Source organism: Neoarius graeffei, chromosome 4 (assembly GCF_027579695.1).
Source record: "Neoarius graeffei isolate fNeoGra1 chromosome 4, fNeoGra1.pri, whole genome shotgun sequence".
NCBI lineage: Eukaryota > Metazoa > Chordata > Actinopteri > Siluriformes > Ariidae > Neoarius > Neoarius graeffei.
Window position 1 is genome coordinate 72,361,047 of NC_083572.1, and position 21,757 is coordinate 72,382,803.

The 21,757-nt window shown below is 40.4% G+C and overlaps 1 protein-coding gene across 1 annotated transcript; it reads right to left on the minus strand.

Annotated features, from left to right (window-relative positions):
- Positions 1 to 938: 938 nt before the first annotated feature.
- frs3 (fibroblast growth factor receptor substrate 3) lies at positions 939 to 21,027 on the minus strand. Its single transcript, XM_060919652.1, has 8 exons — positions 21,004 to 21,027; positions 13,734 to 13,917; positions 13,511 to 13,599; positions 10,468 to 10,654; positions 9,658 to 9,819; positions 8,310 to 8,431; positions 4,933 to 5,799; positions 939 to 2,200 (listed from the first exon to the last, which is right to left on the minus strand). Exons 3-8 carry the CDS (start codon positions 13,574 to 13,576, stop codon positions 1,760 to 1,762), a joined length of 1,845 nt encoding a protein of 614 aa, XP_060775635.1. The 5' UTR covers positions 13,577 to 13,599; positions 13,734 to 13,917; positions 21,004 to 21,027; the 3' UTR covers positions 939 to 1,759.
- Positions 21,028 to 21,757: the final 730 nt, after the last annotated feature.

The window sequence follows — 21,757 nt, forward strand, 5'->3', positions numbered from 1 at the left end:
TTTATGAAATGTGTAAATATACTACAGTTACACAAAAGCCTTGTACTGTAACAAAATGAAATTTTGAAAAATTGGTGGAAAGTCTTTATCAGGAAGTAAAGAGCAATGACTTGAATAAAACAAGCAAATATTTTTATCCCCCCCCCAACACAGATTATTCCTAATCCTAAACTAAAGTCAGAATCTCACTTGAAAGGCCTTTTTAGTTTTGGATTAGTCTCATCCTTTGTGCAGAAAACCTACCTAAAAGAAATTTCTTGGAGCTGTAATCCTCATGTATATATGAACAGCTGGTAATCACAGAATTTGAGCCATCATTCATATTAGTCTTTTTCACAGTATAGTGTAACTGCAAGGCGACATGTACAGTAGGCTAGCTGTTACTACAGGTGGAACAGACAAACATGAACCCTGACTGGAATTCTGCCACTGACAACAAAACATCAACTGCATAAATTCATATGCAGTAAAAACGGAAAATCCTGGATTGGCAGGTTTAAATATAGGAGGCAATGTCGAAATCATGAACATTTTAGCCCTGGATAGCTTATAATCTTTGTGTAGTGAGTACAGCTGTAATTTATTTTCAACTGTTGTTGATAGTTAGCCCTCAAACTCCATATACATAATTGGCACATATTTCAGTATTATATTCATCTGTTTGGCACAATATGTCACTAAAATAGATTATTCCACATGAAACTGCAGTTATAAAAACAACGTAACAATGATAGAACATGTAACAAAGCTGGATTCTGTCGTCTTCCTCATCGCCTACGCTGTCTTTAGAAGACAATTAATCTCACCGACATATGTTATCTACTCTTATTTATAAGAGTCAAATAACAAAATTAAACAAATCCATAAATGCATAAATATGCATAATAAAATTAAATAAATTAATATAAATAAGGTTTGCCTAATCAAGGCTCATGGAATGACTTCTTTTTTTTTTAATAAAAAAATAATGAAAGTCCTTCCTTCTGCATATACATGGCTATGATGCTTTGCACAGTTTTTCCAAAACATAGATTTACATAAATATGTTGTACATACTCGTGGATTTGCACTTCATTAACACTTGAATGTGAATCACAGAGAAGTGATTAATTTGGGGGTGTGGGAACAGCAGTCAGACTGTAATGTTGTTTACTCTTTCCTAATCTGTACTTTCAGACACAAAGAACTTTCTAAACTGTATTTTATGTTAAATTAAATGTACTGAATGGTTAATTTTAAAAAATGAGTTGTATGTTCTCAGACGTAGCATACTATAAAATTTAATGATTGACCAGATGGATGAGTAAAAACTGCTGTGAATAAACAAGCTTTAAACATGTAGCCCTCTCTTACGTAAGCTGAAAATACAGCTGTTTACAGAGCAACTTCAGATCTGATCTGGAATGTGATATTTCATTTTAGATTCTTTTAAACAACTTTTGTGTTTAAACTCTGAGGCTCAGTTTAGAAGGAGGGGCTTGATTACAATTTGATGGTTACTGGGCACCAAAATCAGTTACGGACCACCTTTAAAAATTGCATGAATTTATATAACATACAGCTGGTATATTCAGTTTCGCCTTATTGTATCCACAAGAAGTAGCTGGCATAAGTGCAAATGTGTTAAGAATATGAGTGTGAGGATGGAAACTCCAACTAAACGGTGAGAGGACAGTAACACCACAGAGCTCCTTTGTTTTCTACTCTTACCCATGACATTCTTTTTTTCCCCCCCTCACTCTTTTTCACTCATTTTGTCTCACAGAGGCAGGTCGGTGCTGTTGTGGCGGGTCTTTCGGGATGTGCCATCATCACGAGGCAGGGCTTTCTGCAGATTGGACATGGCTGCAGTTTTCTGCAGGTCGATCACAGCATAACACTCACCACGGCGGGAAGGAGGCATTACTGGGGCAGTAGCCATGCCACGCTTCATTGGAGGCGGTCTCTGTGGCACTTGAGCTCCGCCCCCTCCGTGTCCTGGGCAACTCGAGGCTCCAGCTTCCAAGTCCACCTGGATGTAGTTGAGCTGGCGAGAGGGTGGAGGGGGCAGGTGGCGACCATGCTGCTCACAGGTTACACTGCCAACTGTCCCACGCCCCGCCCGATGGCGGCGGAAATCAAAACTGAAAACTCGGCCACCCCTCTCAGAGGGCTGAGGATGAGGAGGGCATGTGTGATGCAGATGGGTGGGAGGCTGAATCTGTTGGGAAAACAAGACATGGTCAAAAACGTCAGGAATTTATGTGTGTGTGTGTGTGTGTGTGTGTGTGTGTTTTATCCATACATTTTCTCTGAAGGTGGAATGATAGAAAAATACAAAACTTGCCTTTGCCTCAATTTCTACAATCAATAAGAAACATATCTTTTAACAGTTATAATTATAATACATAGGTCATGCTCACGTCATTTGGACGCGAGAGTCGTTTCCAGGAGGATCCCCAAACAAGCTGAGGAATTTTGTGTAGTTATTTCCACAGGAGCCAAAGACAAAAAAGGGATTTCAAAACATCAGAAGAAAAAAAAAATTATGTAATATACTTATCAAGTCACTGAGATTAATAGCTACTTTACTCTGGTTTTTATTATTATTTTTTTAACGTTGTGTTAAAATTTAAATGTGGGCTGCTATTTTTATAATATTATTATATGACAATATTATAATAACATTTGGGTCTGTTAATAATGCCCTTTAAAATAAACATCCTTTGGATACAAAAGACATTTCCTGTCTTTGATGCATGTTGGTTATATTGCTATAACTGTAATGAAGACGATACGTATTGGCCATTTTAAAATAAATACTGCAGTTGTATTGCTATACCCAACAGAGATAACCTGGATCAATAGGACTTCCACTGCAACAGTTCCCGCCACTATTATTGGCACCCTTTGTAAACATTAGTTAAAAGGGTTAAAAAAACTGCACCTTTTGGTGAAGTCGCTTCATCTCACACTGAAAAAATGAGAAAAATCCAACCTTTAATAGAAATAAATTTATTCAGAGAAAAACAAATCCCTCATCAAGAAATAATTATTTTCAACAAGAACACGTGCTACTAATTTAATGCCATTTAATACTTTGTCCAACCTCCTTTTGCCAGTAAAACAGCACTGAATCTCCTATAACATTTTATAAGGTTGGCGATACAGAGCAGGGCATCTGAGCCCGTTCCTCTTTACACAATCTCTCCAGATCATCCAGGGTCTGAGACCCTCTCTTGTGCACTCTCCTTCAGCTCACCCCACAGGTTTTCAATGGGGTTCAGGTCAGGGGACTGAGATGGCCATGACAGAAGCTTGATTCTGTGGTCAGTTAACTATTTTTGTGTTGATTTGAACATGTGCTTTAGATCGTTGTCCTGCTGGAAGATCCAGTGACGACCCAGCGTTAGTTTCCTGGCAGAGGCAGCCAGATTTTGATTTAAAATGTCCTGGTATTTCATGGGGTCCCTGATGGCATGGTTTCCAGGGCCTTTGGATAACAAGGTTTTCAGGGCCTTTGGAGGAAAAACAGCCCCAAAACATCATAAACCTTCCACCATATTTTACAGCTGGGATCAGGTTCTTTTCATTATAGCCATCCATCTTTTTACACCAAACCCACCTTGGGTGTTTACTGCCAAAAAGCTCCATTTTTGTTACATCAGACCATAGAAGACGGTTCCAGTCAAAGTTGTGGTAGTGTTTCGCAAACTTCAGGTGCTCAGAAAACATAGTGACCATAGAAAAGGATTTTTTTTTTCTGGCATACCTTCCAAATCATCTGTTGGCATGGAAGTGGCATCTGATGGTGGTTGTGAAAACTTAAATTTTACCTTTTCTTGTAATTTACCAACAGTAATCCTTGGGGATTTTTTTTTTGCCTCTCTTACCATCCTCTGCATTGTACATGGAGGACAAATAAATTTGGGTCCTCTTCCAGGCAAGTTTGTAACAGCTCCAGTTAGTGTTCACTTTTTTATTATTATTATTGCCCTAACAGTAGAAATGGGCATTTTCAGGAAAGTAGGGTTTTTTTTTTTCAATCACCATTCCCTGAGTTCTGAAGGTCAACACATTTCTCCCTCATTTGGTTTATGTGCTCTCTTATCTTTCCCATGTTGATGAATGACTAAGAGAATTTGGACTCTATCACCTCTTATTTGTTCCCCAGGTAATCAGGAAGTCATGGGTTACCGCTTGAAAGTTCCTACACATGCCAATCAACTCAAAAAATGTACAGTTTAAATGGGAAACATGCTTCAGTTACATTTGTGTTCATTATAATTTCCAGGGGTGTGAATAATAGCGGCATGTGTTCTTGTTGAAAATAATAATTTATTGATGAGGGATTTGTTTTTCTCTGAATAAATTTATTTCAATTAAAGGTTGGATTTTTCTCATTTTTTCAGCATGAGATGAGTGACTTCACCAAAAGGTGGATTTTTTCTAAGACTTTTTACTAATCATTACAAGGGGTGCCCATAATCATGGAGGGCACAGTATATACTGAACAGAGCATTTGAATGATGGCTGTTAGATCCGGATTTTATCCTAGAGTTATTTTGAAACAGGATGTTCTCTGACTAGTGTAATCTCTCAGCTTTTGGTGTAGGCATTTCCCCACTGTCTGAGACAAATCAGCATCTAACACTGAATCTCACAGCCTGTCTACTTCTCACCAAAATGTTTCGTTCTGTACCCAGTATAACCCTTTGCCATTGGATCAGTCAGCAGAGATGGTGAGCCAGTCATTATGTTTTCTGTCTCTCCGTCAGCTGGTGTAGTATTACAAATAAACCATATCTTCCATAAAGAGATGTGTTGCTGATTTTTACAGCAAAGTTTGTGCAGGATCTCTGCAGCAAGAACTCTAATCTAACATGGCGTAGCAATGCTACTGTAGTAAATTAAGTACTAGATATTGTAGGTCCTTTGTAAGCATTTCCCCACCTGTTCTGTGTTGACGTAGTTCTGCAGAGCATCGCGATGAATCCCACTACTGCCACCACTGTCCTGATGATATCCATTCGGGGTTCCTGGCTCCTCTGAGTATTCATACTCATCAAAGTCCTCCTCCTCTTCCTCCTCATACTCATCATCTTCCTCATCTTCATCCTGCTCCTCTTCTTCATCCCGCTGAAGAGCACGGTACTCCCACACTGGTGGCAGTGACGGAAGGTTCTCGTAGTTGAGCAGCGCAGAGCGGCGATGACCCCCACTGTAGCCCTGTGGAGGCAATGAGGAGGCGTGTGTGTGTGAGAGTGGCAGAGAGTGTGGGTGTGCATGTGGGTGTGTTTCTCCAGCTGTGCTGCTGCTGCTGCTCGAGCCCACAGACTGTGACTGGGAGGCACTGCTGGGGCTTAGCCTTTGCCTGCGTGGCCCTCGAAGACCATTAATGTTCTCATATGTTAGCTGGCTTCCTGGGCAAGGCTCCATGCTGGGGTGCCGGTGCAGATGATGGTGGTAATGGTGATAGGCATGTGTGTTGCACATGTGAAGGGGCGGGGCCTCTTCTCCCTCTGTTTCAGAGCTGCCATCGGGTGCTCGGAGAGGGTGAGAAGAGTGCCGGTCTCGCTCCAAAAGATGGCGCTGTGCCGGTGTTGGCCCCAGCATGAACTTCACTTCCTGAGCCCCTGGCTGGAGAAAGAGCTGAGGGTCCTTGTGGGAGTCATCCATACCGCAGCAGTGCATGCTGGGCTGGCTGGGTTTGGTGGACGCCTCGGTGAAGGCAGGGGGCCGAACCTCGGGCAGGGATCGGACACAGTGGCGGCTTGAAAGTTCACTCTCCATACTAACCGTATTCACATACGTATGTGTCTATGGACAGAAAAAAGGGGCTTAGTACAAGCCTGTACATCTATATTTACACTGCAAAAAATTGAAAACTGAATTTGAGGAGAAAATTACTTAATACTAGTGAAATTATCTTGCTGCATGGACAGATATTTTTACTTGATGAGACATCTTAGAATAAGTTGGTTGTAATCTAGAACTAGGTTTAATAATCTCAGAATTGGTGTCTTGTGTTCTTCTAATAGGAAATGCTAGATAGTTTCAACTATTTTCAAGATATTTTCACTTGCTAAGATATCATTTTTTGCAGTGTAATGTAATAAACATACTAGTATGAAAGTATACCATAGTAAGCAATTACTGACATCACAATTTGCTAGGTGCAGGATGCCACAGAATTTTATTGGCACGGCTGCAAAATGTCATTTGATGGCATTGTCTTTAAAATAGTCTTTAACTCTACACTGCAAAAAATAAAAATCTTAGGAAGTTTATTTGTCTATTTTCAAGTCAAAACATCTAGCCACCCTTATTATAAGACATAATTGGCCAACAAGCAAAACCTCATTTAGCTAGAAAGGCTAGTTTTTAGACAGTCCATCTTGAAAATCTTGTATAGACAAAATGTCTTGAAAAAGTCTTATTTGGAGCACCTTTGAAAATAAAACAAGTTTTTTTTTTAAACAAGTAAGTACATTTTGGACATTTGTCAAATGCAGTTCATCTTCTCATCTCATTATCTCTAGCCGCTTTATCCTTCTACAGGGTAGCAGGCAAGCTGGAGCCTATCCCAGCTGACTATGGGCGAAAGGCGGGGTACACCCTGGACAAGTCGCCAGGTCATCACAGGGCTGACACATAGACACAGACAACCATTCACATTCACACCTACGGTCAATTTAGAGTCACCAGTTAACCTAACCTGCATGTCTTTGGACTGTGGGGGAAACTGGAGCACGCGGACACGGGGAGAACATGCAAACTCAGAAAGGCCCTCGCCGGCCCCGGGGCTCGAACCCAGGACCTTCTTGCTGTGAGGCGACAGCGCTAACCACTACACCACCGTGCTGCCCCGCAGTTCATCTTGTTTCAAGAAAAAAAAAGTATGCTTGTTTTGGGAATAAATGAACTTTACTGAAATCTTTGAATCTTGCCCCCAAAATGCACTGTTGCTTTGGCGTTGTGTAAGCACTGTAAGTCAAAATGCGTAGATGTTTTGTCAGCTCGCATATCCTAAGTTTACTGCGGCTGTTTTCCCAGTCATTCAGATTGAGATCCTTCTAGATGCTGTACACACTCTAGACCAAACAAGTGCCTTCAAAAACGCTATGAGTGAGTGGAGGACAAGTTCAGTGGTTTATTTTTTTTCCCACCCACTCGTGAGGTTTTTGTTTATGTGTATGAGGAGTTTACAAGATCAGGCACCAAACAAACAAACAAACAAACAAAAACAAATAGTCAGTGCCCCCAAAATGCATTGTTGCTTTGGCGTTGTGTAAGCACTGTAAGTCAAAATGCGTAGACTTTTTTTTTTTGGTGCCTGAGGTCCTGGGGAAGTGGAATCTTAAAGAGATGTTTTAATGTTTGAATGTTGAAATGGGAAAAAAAATTAAACTTGTTGCAATGCTACACGTGTCGTCAACTTGATTCAAGATAGTCTCTGGTCTCATATCTAGAGTATTTTACTAATTACAGGTCACAAAAGGAGAATCTTTTAAGCTAGCAATGCTTAGTTGTAGAATTTAACAATCCTAATATTAGTATATTTATCTTAAATTCAGTTTTTACTGCTAAGACTTTGTCATGAATTTAAGTGAAATACCCTTAAAATGAAATAAATAAAAATGACTTGAATGGCTAAATGTAAGAAGTACGATCTTGTTATAAGAACTATTTTGATTATTTTGAGTTAATCAGATCTCGCATAATAAGTTCCCCAATCTTATTTTGGAATTATTTCATCTAAAAACAGGTTAGATTTTTCATCTTACTTTAAGAAATCTTACCAAGTCAAATTTGACTAGTTCCATTGGCAGATTTTTTTCACCTGATTCAAGCAAATATGCTTTGTTTTAATCTTTTATTTCTTATTTTTGAAAGGCCATTTTCCCTTCAGTCTTAGGCTGCACAAGCTACTGTTTACTGAGTGAACGCTGACATCTCACCGATCCTGCTTCTACTCGCACATACTCCTGTTATCCTTTGGCCAGTGGGCTCCTGCTCCTATTTCAACAAACCTGTCTCCTTCATCTTACAGTTGAAATTGTGGAAATGTATTAACCTCCAGATTCACAAACGATTTTCACTTCCAGATCTGGAATCTTCTGTGTGATCGTGAGGTACCAAATTTATCACACAGGACAGAGGCACCCTCATGCTTTGTTCAAATGAAGCCAGGGGAAAAGCAAAATTTCTAAAATGTGATTATAGATTATGATTCTACTTTAATATAATGAAGTGGTATTAATTCCCCATATGGCATTGAGGCTGTGTGTGTATGTATAACTGCAATGTAGAGTGCATGTTGGCCTCACCTGGTCATCCATCCCCATGAGGCTGTGTCTGTGGTCATCGGTAAGGGAGGGCTGTGATGAGTCTGCACTTATAGGGTACCCCGGGTATCCATTAGGAAACGTCTGCACTGGGAACCCAGGAGCTACACACAAATGATCAGTGAAGTTATTATGAACAGTGTACAGTGGTATTGACATGGAATGCTGAAATATTAGCTACAGATTTGTGGTAAATGTCAATAAAATGTGTGAACAGCAACAAACAAAATGACGTGTAACAGACCTGCAAACATTCACATTAGATGCGTTTTGATGTTTCAAATGCATTAATATGTTCAGGTTAAAGCTAGATCTGCCTCACATAATCCTAAGTATTCTATCCACATTCACTGGATATGAGCAATCGCATCCTCTGATTGGCTACTCTACTATTAGACTATCAACTCCTATACTGTGAGTAGAGAAAAACAAAATAGCAGAGCGTGTTGTTGAACCAACTGGGGACGAAATAAAAATTCTACTCAAAAACACAACCCCAAAAAATACAAAAAAAAAAGCAACAAAGTATGGAATAAAAGTATTTGACAGTAAGAACGTATCTTTTGTTATTTTTCAACAATTATTATTATTACAGCATTTTTCACAAATTGCTACTATCATTTGGCCAGTTTGTTTACATTCTAAGCAGAAATGATTTTGTCAGACGTTTTGTATAAAGTTTTTATTTATCAAATTTGCAAAAAAATAAAAAGGCTCCGTTTCTGAAAATCCAGTGAATGTGGATAGAATAAAACAGTTAGTCCTCTCAATCTCATTGTACATGGCTTATAGCCAACTCGGGGCTAAGCGCCTCATTGGCTATCAGCTCATGTACGACTCGATTTTGTGAAATAACTTAAATATTTAATAAACTTATTTTGTCATCATATGTATATGTAAGGGCGGCACGGTGGTGTAGTGGTTAGCGCTGTCGCCTCACAGCAAGAAGGTCTGGGTTCGAGCCCCGTGGCCAGCGAGGGCCTTTCTGTGCGGAGTTTGCATGTTCTCCCCGTGTCTGCGTGGGTTTCCTCCGGGTGCTCCGGTTTCCCCCACAGTCCAAAGACATGCAGGTTAGGTTAACTGGTGACTCTAAATTGACCGTAGGTGTGAATGTGAGTGTGAATGGTTGTCTGTGTCTATGTGTCAGCCCTGTGATGACCTGGCGACTTGTCCAGGGTGTACCCCGCCTTTCGCCCATAGTCAGCTGGGATAGGCTCCAGTTTGCCTGCGACCCTGTAGAAGGATAAAGCGGCTAGAGATAATGAGATGAGATGAGATGTATATGTAAATCTAAGGCTGATTGCTGGCTGTGTGTTTGTGTGTGTCTCACTGTTGGGTGTTTGAGGGGTTCGAGGCATCTCCATCTCTTGTGCGTGGCCAGGTCGGGTCATGATCATGGGCTCCTCCACCACATTAATGCTGTTGCACTGCATCAGCTCCTGCAGCAGGTTAAAGATCTCCTCTGCCCGAGAGCACTTAAATGCAAAGATCCCTGCAGGAGAACAGAGAAAAGCACCTTCAACGTTCACTACACACAATCTCAGACAGTATGAGTAGAGAATGCTGAGGTGAATAACAAAATGCAGGTCTGTAAGTTTTAAGCAAACTCCTTCAAGAGTATTAACAAGATATCATGTTACTATAAGAAGAGTTATAAGTTTCCTACACCTGGATCGGTCCATTTTTCATTGGTTATTACTCATCCTGTCACTAGGGGGCAGTAGAGAACCAAAACCTACTGTAGAGTACCATGCACTATACTACACTGTAATTAGAAGAAACACCATCTACCCTAAAGAGTGCTGAAGGTCAAAAACAACTACAAATCAATTACAACAATTCTCCAATCAATTCATTTCAGACCAATTAAACTGACCTAAATATATATCCTACTTTAAGACATGTAGGAAATGTCCTCACAAACCAGTCAGCCCAATAACAGAAGAAAATTGTATTGAAATTGAGTCCATTAATTCAAGGGCCATATAAATATTCAATCACTGAACAGTCATACACAAAGCTGATTCTCTGGCTATTGTGATTGTGTGTTACTCAAGTTAATTATCCATCAGCTCAACATTTAATTGACTGTAAATGACAGAAGGCAAGTGCCCAGTTCTCTGTGGATTAGTGAACTCACCCTGTCCTGTCTGACAGCGCCTCCCACTCTCAAAGGAGAACAGGTTGGAATCATATCCATAACGGCGCAGGCAGAGGTATGGCCACCGGATGGCATCACGCTTTCGTGTGTGCAGAATGAGCTCAGTTTGTGTGAGCTCCATAGTCCCCGATCCCAGCTCGTTCCCTTCATCGTCCACATTTGTCACCTGCAGGTTATGTACAGATCAAAAACATAATCACTGTATAGTGCAGAGCTTGAGTTTGCCTTCGAAGAATAATAAACTAAGGCTAACTGTTGCTTTTGTTATCTTGTGCAAGATCTAGGTCTTGCATTGGAAAAGTTTGTTTCCTCAGAAATAATAAAACTTACATCTTTCTGTGCTGCTGCATACTTCATATAACCCCAAGTCAGAAAAAGTTGGGATGGTATGTTGAACTTGCAATTAAAACTGAGAACAATGGTTCTGATAAATAAGATTTGACCTGTGCTGCACTCAGAACAATACAACAGCACATTATTTGATGTTTTACCTCATGATTTAAATGTTGTTGTTTTTTTAATAAACATTTAGTTTGATTCTTGCAACGCGTTAAAAAAAAACTTAGGACGGTAAAGCATTTATCACTTCGCAATGTTGCCATTCCTTCTCACAACACTTGTAAGATGTTTATGGGCTGAAGACACCAAGTGATGAAGTGTTTCATATGTTATTTTGTCCCATTCTTCCTGCAAACAGGTCTTAAGGTGTGCAAAAGTATGGGGTCAGCATCGTTATTTTTCGTTTCAAAATTTGCCACACATTCTCTTTTGGGGACAGAGGGGACAGGCACCCTCTTCTTCCACAGCCATGCCTTTGTAATGTGTGTAGAATGTAGTTTTGCATTGTCTTGTTGAAATATCCCTGGAAAAGATGTCGCCTTGAAGGCAGCACATATTGCTCCAAAATTTCGATGTACCTTTCTGCATTAGTGCTGCCATCGCAGAAGTGTACGTTACCCTTGCCAAGGGCACTGACACAACCCCATACCATGGCAGACCCTGACTTTTGGACTTGTTGCTGGTAACAGTCTGGATGGTCCTTTTCATCTTTCGTCTGGAACACACGGCGTCCATTTCTTACAAAACAGACTTGGAATACTGATTCGTCTGACCACAATACACATTTCCACTGTGTGATGGGCCATCCCAGACGCCTCCGAGCCCAGAGAAGTCGATGGCGCTTCTGGACACAGTTAACATAAGGCTTCCTTTTTGTACAGTAAAGTTTTAAGTGGCATTTGTGGATGTAACTCCGTGTTGTGGTGCTTGACAAAGGTTTGCCAAAATAATCCTGAGCCCATGTGGTTATATCAGCTATAGATGAATGACAGTTCTTGATGCAGTGCAATCTGAGGAATTGGAGATCACGGGTGTTCAGCCGAGGCTTGTGCCCTTGTCCTTTATGCACCGAAATTCCTCAAGGGTCCTTGAATTATTTAATGATATTATGCACCATAGTGGGTGAAATATCCAAATCCCTTTGTATATTTTTGAGGAACACTGTTTTTAAACATTTCAATAATTTTCTCATACATTTGTTGACAAACTGAAAATCCTTGGCCCATCTTTGCTGCTCAAAGACTAGGCCTTTCCTGGATACCGATTTTGTACCAAATCATGATTACAATCACCTGCTGACATCACCTGTTTCAAACCACATCATTATTTAATTGTTTTACCTCATTATTAGTCCTAAATTGCCTTTGTTCCAACTTTTTTGGAATGTGCCTGAAATGCAGGAACGAATTAACAAATGAAATGATGTTGACCAGACAAAACATGTATCTTGGATTCATACTGTCTGTAATGAAATACAAGTCAAAGTAAATTTAGAAATCACTGCTTTCTTTTTTATTGGCATTTCCATACCATCCCAACTTTTTCTGATTTGGGATTGTTCTTTGTGTGAAGGCCATGATTCAGTTCTTTAACTTTAAGCTGTTTCTGGTTATTAGTATAGGTAGCATACTTATTTTTATGCAGCACTGGTGATGTATATTGTATTCTGCCTATCACAGCTTTTCACGGCTGTTTATTTCTTTAGCATAGCAGAGACAAAATACCACCAGCTTATCCCCACCAATAAATAAACATGCACTCACTCACCCATCTCTCTTGAACCTGTCCTTACTGTCCATCAACTTTCCTCCTTTCACATATTTTTGGAGAAGTAGCCATGCTGACTTAGGAAAACTGATAGCGCTTGTGAGCCATTTCATCATTCGGAGTCAGTCATTATATTACTCAAATACTGCTTTACTAAGAAAATACTGGCAAGGAGGATATAATGTTTGGGCTACAGGAAATGCAGTAGTATGCAGCCTGTGAGCCGGCACTGCAAAAAATTGAAAACTGAATTTGAGGAGATAATTACTTAATACTAGTGAAATTATCTTGCTGCACAGACAGATATTTTTACTCGATAAGACATCTTAGAATAAGTTGGTTGCAATCTAGAACTAAGTTTAATAATCTCAGAATCGGTGTCTTGTATTCTTCTAATAGGAAATGCTAAATAGTTTCAACTATTTTCAAGACATTTTCACTTGCTATCATTTTTTGCAGTGTGGACACTTCTGACATCTGTTATAGTTCACGCCTAATTTTTTTTTCCATTTATGGCATTTGGCAGTTAATAGCAATGTTAGAAAAGTATGTCATCAACCTAAAAATGCATTAATTAATTAATTAATTAATTCATTCATTCATTAGGTTCATTTAACACTTTTATCCAAAATAACTTACAATTCAGACAGACTAAAGCTGAATAGCTGCGTTAAGTGCTTGGAGGTGCTGTTATTTTAACCCACAACCTTCTGATTAGTGTCCTTCACCACTGAGCCACTTCCCTCTGAAAGGCGAGAAACTGAAAACCGACGAAAAGGAACACCTCAGAATTGTCTGCTCTAGCCATTAAAAGGCCAAGTCTCCACACTGAAAGTTCTCTCCAGGGCCTTTTGATACTAATCTTTGTATTTAAACATGTAATGAAACATTGTGTGCCATCAAGTGCTGCATGTACCTTAAATTTGGTGGGGTGGTTGTCTTGAATGGCGTCCCTGTATAGACAGCTCCAACAGCTCCCCATAGCTTCAGCAAGTTAGCTGAAACCTTTTATGTGGTGAAGTTCATCACATCAGTTTTCAGTATAAGCATAAAACCATTCAATATACCCCCCACACACACATACACACACTTTAGTTAGAACAGCTCATCCAAAGTGTGTAGAGAAAAAGAAACTGTACCTGGTGCAGGCCATCAGTGGGAGTGATGCTAACGTCAATCCCAGAATTCTCTGCTGGGGGTCATGGTGGAGCAGGGGTATGCTGGTACGAGCAGCAGGTCCCAGTGTGCAAACTTTTCATATCTCCTGACAAATCAAGAAGAGAGAGTCCTCTGAGAATTTTGTCCTTTTTCCCAGAAAGTGTGCTGTGATTAAGATATAAAAATGGAAGTCAATCTGCGCTGCATTCCCAGACTCCCTCAGGATGTGATTGTATAATTACTTTACATGATCTTTCTATCTCGCAAATGTGCACAGGCTCTGCCTCTTGATAGTGAAGAATAAATATATTCTACTGCTTAAGGACCTCTAGGCCATCATTTACTGGAAGACTGGTACTGCTAGTTCCTTAAAGGTTTCTGTACCTGACACTATTAAACTCGTTGTGTTTTACAGATGCCAAACTTGTGCAAAACTTTATTTCATTTCTTATTTCATGTAATTCACTAAAAAGTGAATTAATACATTATATTAGAGACAAGTAATGTATAATCATTTTAGATCTAATGTTGCACTAATTATAATTAGAGGCCTTTATACAGGCAGTTGCAATTATAACTGCACATATACACTAATCAGCCATAACATTAAAACCACCTGCCTAATATTGTATTGTGTAGGTCTCCCATGCGCCACCAAGAAATCTCTGACACATTGAAGGTGTGCTGTGGTTTCTGGTACCAAGACGTTAGCAGCAGATCCTTTAAGTCCTCTAAGTTGTGAGATGGGACCTACAGTGGGGCAAAAAAGTATTTAGTCAGCCACCAATTGTGCAAGTTCTCCCACTTAAAAAGATGAGAGAGGCCTGTAATTTTCATCATAGGTACACTTCAACTATGAGAGACAGAATGGGGGGAAAGAATCCAGGAAATCACATTGTAGGATTTTTAATGAATTAATTGGTAAATTCCTCTGTAAAATAAGTATTTGGTCACCTACAAACAAGCAAGATTTCTGGCTCTCACAGACCTGTAACTTCTTCTTTAAGAGGCTCCTCTGTCCTCCACTCGTTACCTGTATTAATGGCACCTGTTTGAACTCGTTATCAGTCTAAAAGACACCTGTCCACAACCTCAAACAGTCACACTCCAAACTCCATTATGGCCAAGACCAAAGAGCTGTCAAAGGACACCAGAAACAAAATTGTAGACCTGCACCAGGCTGGGAAGACTGAATCTGCAATAGGTAAGCAGCTTGGTGTGAAGAAACCAACTGTGGAGCAATTATTAGAAAATGGAAGACATACAAGACCACTGATAATCTCCCTCGATCTGGGGCTCCACGCAAGATCTCACCCTGTGGGGTCAAAATGATCACAAGAACGGTGAGTAAAAATCCCAGAACCACACGGGGGGACCTAGTGAATGACCTGCAGAGAGCTGGGACCAAAGTAACAAAGGCTACCATCAGTAACACACTACGCCGCCAGGGACTCAAATCCTGCAGTGCCAGACGTGTCCCCCTGCTTAAGCCAGTACATGTCCAGGCCCGTCTGAAGTTTGCTAGAGAGCATTTGGATGATCCAGAAGAGGATTGGGAGAATGTCATATGGTCAGATGAAACCAAAATAGAACTTTTTGGTAAAAACTCAACTTGTCGTGTTTGGAAGAGAAAGAATGCTGAGTTGCATCCAGAGAACACCATACCTACTGTGAAGCATGGGGGTGGAAACATCATGCTTTGGGGCTGTTTTTCTGCAAAGGGACCAGGACGACTGATCCGTGTAAAGGAAAGAATGAATGGGGCCATGTATCGTGAGATTTTGAGTGAAAACCTCCTTCCATCAGCAAGGGCATTGAAGATGAAATGTGGCTGGGTCTTTCAGCATGACAATGATCCCAAACACACCGCCCGGGCAACAAAGGAGTAGCTTCGCAAGAAGCATTTCAAGGTCCTGGAGTGGCCTAGCCAGTCTCCAGATCTCAACCCCATAGAAAATCTTTGGAGGGAGTTGAAAGTCTGTGTTGCCCAGCGACAGCCCCAAAACATCACTGCTCTAGAGGAGATCTGCATGGAGGAATGGGCCAAAATACCAGCAACAGTGTGTGAAAACCTTGTGAAGACTTACAGAAAACATTTGACCTCTGTCATTGCCAACAAAGGGTATATAACAAAGTATTGAGATGAACTTTTGTTATTGACCAAATACTTATTTTCCACCATAATTTGCAAATAAATTCTTTAAAAATCAGACAATGTGATTTTCTGGATTTTTTTTCTCATTTTGTCTCTTATAGTTGAAGTGTACCTATGATGAAAATTACAGGCCTCTCTCATCTTTTTAAGTGGGAGAACTTGCACAATTGGTGACTGACTAAATACTTTTTTGCCCCACTGTACATAGATTGGACTTGTTTGTCCAGCTCATCCCAGAGATGCGTGATCAAATTGACATGCTCTTCAAACCATTTCTAAACAATTTTTTTGCAGTCTGGCAAGGCATATTATCAGGCTGGAAGAGGCCACTGCCATTAAGGAATACCGTTACCATGAAAGGGTGTACTTGGTCAACAACAATGTTTTGGTAGCTAGTACGTGTCAAAGTAACATCCATGTAAATACCAGGACCTAGGATTTCCCAGCAGAACATTGCATCACACTGCCTCTGTCGGCTTGCTTTGTCACAAGATAATCAATGTTGTTTACTTTACCTGTCAGTGGTTTTAATGTTATGACTGATCAGTCTATACATTGGTTACAGTGGTGCTTGAAAGTTTGTGAACCCTTTAAAATTTTCTATATTTCTGCATAAATATGACCTAAAACATCATCAGATTTTCACACAAGTCCTAAAAGTAGATAAAGAGAACCCAGTTAAACAAATGAGACAAAAAATATTATACTTGGTCATTTATTTATTGAGGAAAATGATCCAATATTACATATCTGTGAGTTGCAAAAGTATGTGAACCTTTGCTTTCAGTATCTGGTGTGACCCCCTTGTGCAGCAATAACTGCAACTAAACGTTTGCGGTAACTGTTGATCAGTCCTGCACACCGGCTTGGAGGAATTTTAGCCCATTCCTCCGTACAGAACAGCTTCAACTCTGGGACGTTGGTGGGTTTCCTCACATGAACTGCTCGCTTCAGGTCCTTCCACAACATTTCCATTGGATTAAGGTCAGGACTTTGACTTGGCCATTCCTAAACATTAACTTTATTCTTCTTTAACCATTCTTTGGTAGAACGACTTGTGTGCTTAGGGTCGTTGTCTTGCTGCATGACCCACCTTCTCTTGAGATTCAGTTCATGGACAGATGTCCTGACAGTTTCCTTTAGAATTCGCTGGTATAATTCAGAATTCATTGTTTCATCAATGATGGCAAGCCGTCCTGCCCCAGATGCAGCAAAACAGGCCCAAACCATGATACTACCACCACCATGTTTCACAGATGGAACAAGGTTCTTATGCTGGAATGCAGTGTTTTCCTTTCTCCAAACATAATGCTTCTCATTTAAACCAAAAAGCTCTATTTTGGTCTCATCCATCCACAAAACATTTTTCCAATAGCCTTCTGGCTTGTCCACGTGATCTTTAGCAAACTGCAGGCGAGCAGCAATGTTCTTTTTGGAGAGCAGTGGCTTTCTCCTTGCAACCCTGTCATGCACATCATTGTTGTTCAGTGTTCTCCTGATGAACAGTCATGAACATTAACATTAGCCAATGTGAGAGAGGCCTTCAGTTGCTTAGAAGTTACCCTGGGGTCCTTTGTGACCTCGACGACTATTACACACATTGCTCTTGGAGTGATCTTTGTTGGTCGACCACTCCTGGGGAGGGTAACAATGGTCTTGAATTTCCTCCATTTGTACACAGTCTGTCTGACTGTGGATTGGTGGAGTCCAAACTCTTTAGAGATGGTTTTGTAGCCTTTTCCAGCCTGATGAGCATCAACAACACTTTTTCTGAGGTCCTCAGAAATCTCCTTTGTTCGCGCCATGATACACTTCCACAAACGTGTTGTGAAGATCAGCCTTTGATAGATCCCTGTTCTTTAAATAAAACAGGGTGCCCACTCGCACCTGATTGTCACCCCATTGATTGAAAACACCTGACTCTAATTTCACCTTCAAATTAACTACTAATCCTAGAGGTTCACATACTTTTGCCACTCACAGATATGTAATATTGGATCATTTTCCTCAATAAATAAATGACCAAGTATAATATTTTTGTCTCATTTGTTTAACTGGGTTCTCTTTATCTACTTTTAGGACTTGTGTGAAAATCTAATGATGTTTTAGATCATATTTATGCTGAAATACAGAAAATTCTAAAGGGTTCACAAACTTTCAAGCAACACTGTACATGTTTGAATCTCAAAAATTTCCAAAACCTCTCCAAAAGCTCCAAAATTGTTTTATATGTAAATGGTGCTTTAAACATGACAACAGGCACAATTTCTTTTTTAATTTCTAATGCAGCAAAAGTAGGAAATATCAAAACAAGTCTGTATTGTCCGAAATAAAACGCGCGCGCGCGCGCGCGCACACACACACACACACACAAGATCCATTCATGGATTTCTAGTTTCTATTTCCAGTCCCCAAAATACTGAATGAAGCTGGACACTGACGTGCAAGCTAAAGTTAGTTTACCAATTTAGGTCAAGGGTTTCAAAACACCAAGTATAATGATGCCAACAATAAGATAAAAGTTTGAAGGCTTAAAATTATATGGTAAAGATATTGAACCATAAACTTTTGACCATTCATAATGTCAAAGCATAACTTTTAAACCAAACACTCATACTTTTAATGCAAAACTCCTTACATTTATTTATATCATGCAAGTTGCATGTTTACAAAATTAACTATTTAACTAACTTAAACATTTTTTATATTTCCAAGGTTTTGGTTTAGTTGTATCTTTTGCATGCAAAAATAAATTTGGTTTGTGGAAAAAAAAAAACCCTGAATTTAACGTGTCATCAAATGATATTTAAAACAGAGAAAGTAAGCACGTTCTGCTTACTTAAGACAAGTGACAAACATACTGACATGTTCTAATACCACAATGTGGAATCATATTAAAAAATGAGAAATGCAAATCATTCTGAAAAATGAGTCTGAAAGGCATTCAAATTATATAGTACAAAAAGAAAATGAACATACAGAGAGTGAAACTTAATATCCCCAGTTTTGTTTTGTTTTTTAAGCTGTAAGAGTAGGATTTGATTTGGAGATGGTGGGAAACTTTTCTTTCCTTGTCGCTGGGGTAGTATCCTCAAAGATACTTCTTTTGTAGCTTTAATATGTATCTTTCACCTGGAAATGTTAACAAAGAGCACCTTTAAAATGATTTAAGGTACACAAATGGATTGTAATTAGTTTTTACTAATTAACAGATGCAGCTTACCAGGGTAAAAGACACTGTGCAAAAGTCTTAGGCACATGCAAAGAAATGACATGAAGCCAAGATGCCTTCAAAAATAATGAAATGAAATGTTTTTTACATTTAAAAATAGTATGACAGCAATAAACAGTAATAAATTATGAAACAAAGTCAGTATTTGGTGTGACGTTTCTTTGCTTTAAAAAAAAAACAGTCTCAGGTACAATGTGTACAGTTTTATAAGGACACTAGCTGGTAAGTTTTATTGAGCCAAAGTTCTTCGGGAGATTTTGACTTGTTTCTTATTTTTGCAGCAAAATCAGCAGTCTTCTTTTTTTTTTGTCTGAAAAGTGGTTTCTTACATAATATATTGCTTTCTATATTGACAAACATTTCATTTTGTACTGGAAAACTAATGTTTGGAAATCTAAAGTGACTTAATAATGTACAAGCTGTGAAATAAAAATCAAAAACAAAGTTTGTACTAAAAATTAGTATGCCTAAGACTTCTGCACAATACTGTACACGGGCCTACTAAAGGTTCAAAACTCCTAAAGTGTAATGCCTTTTCCCCCCCTGAGAGTGTATAGTTACCAGATGAAAGTAGCCTATAACAACAGATGAGTAAAAAAAGGTGATAGTATTGCAGTGCAACTTTGAACCTTCTATCCTAAATGAATGTTGACATGAATGTTAACATGGACCCGAGGAGCAGATGAGACTGATCACAAAGCATTGCATCAACAAAAAGTGAACTTTTTCCCAATATCCCCGGTATAGAACAGTAAGGGCACAAGCTCTGAGTGCAGTCTGGTCCCAGCAGCCTCTGACCTCTGACTTCCTGAACCCAGCAGCCTCTGACCCCACACGGATAAAGCCCTTATATCCCCGATCATGAAGTAAAATCACAAAGGCGGCCTACTACTACTGACCCAGCTACTGCATGTGCAAACATGCATGATCATACAAAGCTTCGTAGTAGAAGGTGACATGTTCTTTAAATATGCGCCAAATCTGCGACTCTGCAATCACGCCTTCCAGTTTCATTCATGTGGCATTGAGTCACAGTGCATAGCTGTCTGGGATGAAACTGCATCCCATTCCATCCTCAGTTAAACAATCCGGTCCACGTGATCTCGTGGCAGTGCAATGCAAACCCTATATCTGTAAATATCCGTATCAGATTGCACAAACCATGGGCTGAAATATATATATATATATATATATATATATATATATATATATATATATATATATCTTGCTAAAATGTATAAATGTATGTATGCTAGCCTCCACGCATGCTGTTCCTGTGTATAGATGTGGAGTCTCTGAATGACACCTGCAGCAGGTTCATCATCCCGCGGTGTAGAAATGAGAGCAAACCGAAAGAAAATCAGAGCTCAAGGTTACGCGCTAAACGAGATATTTATTAATGAGCGCTGTGCCCAGAGAAAAGCAGGCTAAATGAGAAAAGGCGAGCATGCACCATGGGTGGGGGGGTGGGGGGGGATGCAGAACAACCCAGGCTTCAAAATGGCATTATGGTATTGTTTAGAATTAAAGCAACGCAAACGTCAATCATGTAGGACATAAAGACTAGACTACGATTCAGGCAGCAGCCGTGTATGAGCTCGAATCCGCGAGAGGAACGTGTGTAGCGAGAACAGGCTCTGTGGAAAACGGTGTACTGTAGAGGAACACAGTCCTACCGTAAAGCCTACTACAGCTGGATGCTAGTGACAGCCGCGGCGGAAATACTGCGGGCTACACACACACACACACACACACACACACAAACAATAATAAAGAGAGTCCCGCGAGCATCAGCCCGCTTTGAGTGTTGAATGTGGTCGCTGCTGCAGAACCGGTGGAGCCGCTGCGCTCAGGCGCTACTCACATGTTTGCCAGCGAATCGGAGCGCGAGCCGAGAGCGATGGAGCTGCGGTGCGGAGTCCGAGGTGCTGCACACAGGAGGCGGCTCTGCTGCTGCTGCTGCTGCTGGCTGTCTTGTCCTTCTCTTCCGTCACTTACAATAATGCTTTCACTGAGATATTTAATTATTTCTAACCAAAAATAAAGAAAAACACCATACTGGGTTGCTACAAAAAAATGAGAAAAGCAGTTGTTTTCCCCCCCTCAACGCCCCCTTGCTGCGGCACGGGCCTCTCTTTGACATTTGCCGAGCGCCGGGGTGAGAGTTCAGCCAGCCAACGAGGGCTGATGGAGCGGCAAAGAAGGTAGAGACGCTGGAGGACCAGCTGAGGCGGAGCGCGCGCTCACCGGCACATGATGACGCGCTGCCAAGCGCTCAGCATCCGCGCGACCACCTTCACTAAACACACATCATCTCCTTCCCACGCGGTCTGCTCGAGCTGTAACATTAACACACTAGTCAATTTTCAAATTAAAAAAAGAATAAATTATAGTGGTTAGCGCTGTCGCCTCACAGCAAGAAGGTCCGGGTTCGAGCCCCGTGGCCGGCGAGGGCCTTTCTGTGTGGAGTTTGCATGTTCTCCCCGTGTCCGCGTGGGTTTCCTCCGGGTGCTCCGGTTTCCCCCACAGTCCAAAGACATGCAGGTTAGGTTAACTGGTGGCTCTAAATTGACCCCGCCTTTCGCCCGTAGTCAGCTGGGATAGGCTCCAGCTTGCCT

Bases quoted from the DNA above. Each gene is read 5' to 3' on its own strand.
- frs3 (XM_060919652.1), bottom strand. From the start codon at position 13,576: ATGGGGAGCTGTTGGAGCTGTCTATACAGGGACGCCATTCAAGACAAC. The intron at 10,655-13,510 runs GTACATGCAGCA...CATAACCTGCAG, and splicing joins ACCACCCCACCAAATTTAAG to GTGACAAATGTGGACGATGA. The intron at 9,820-10,467 runs GTGAGTTCACTA...GTTCTCCTGCAG, and splicing joins GCGCTGTCAGACAGGACAGG to GGATCTTTGCATTTAAGTGC.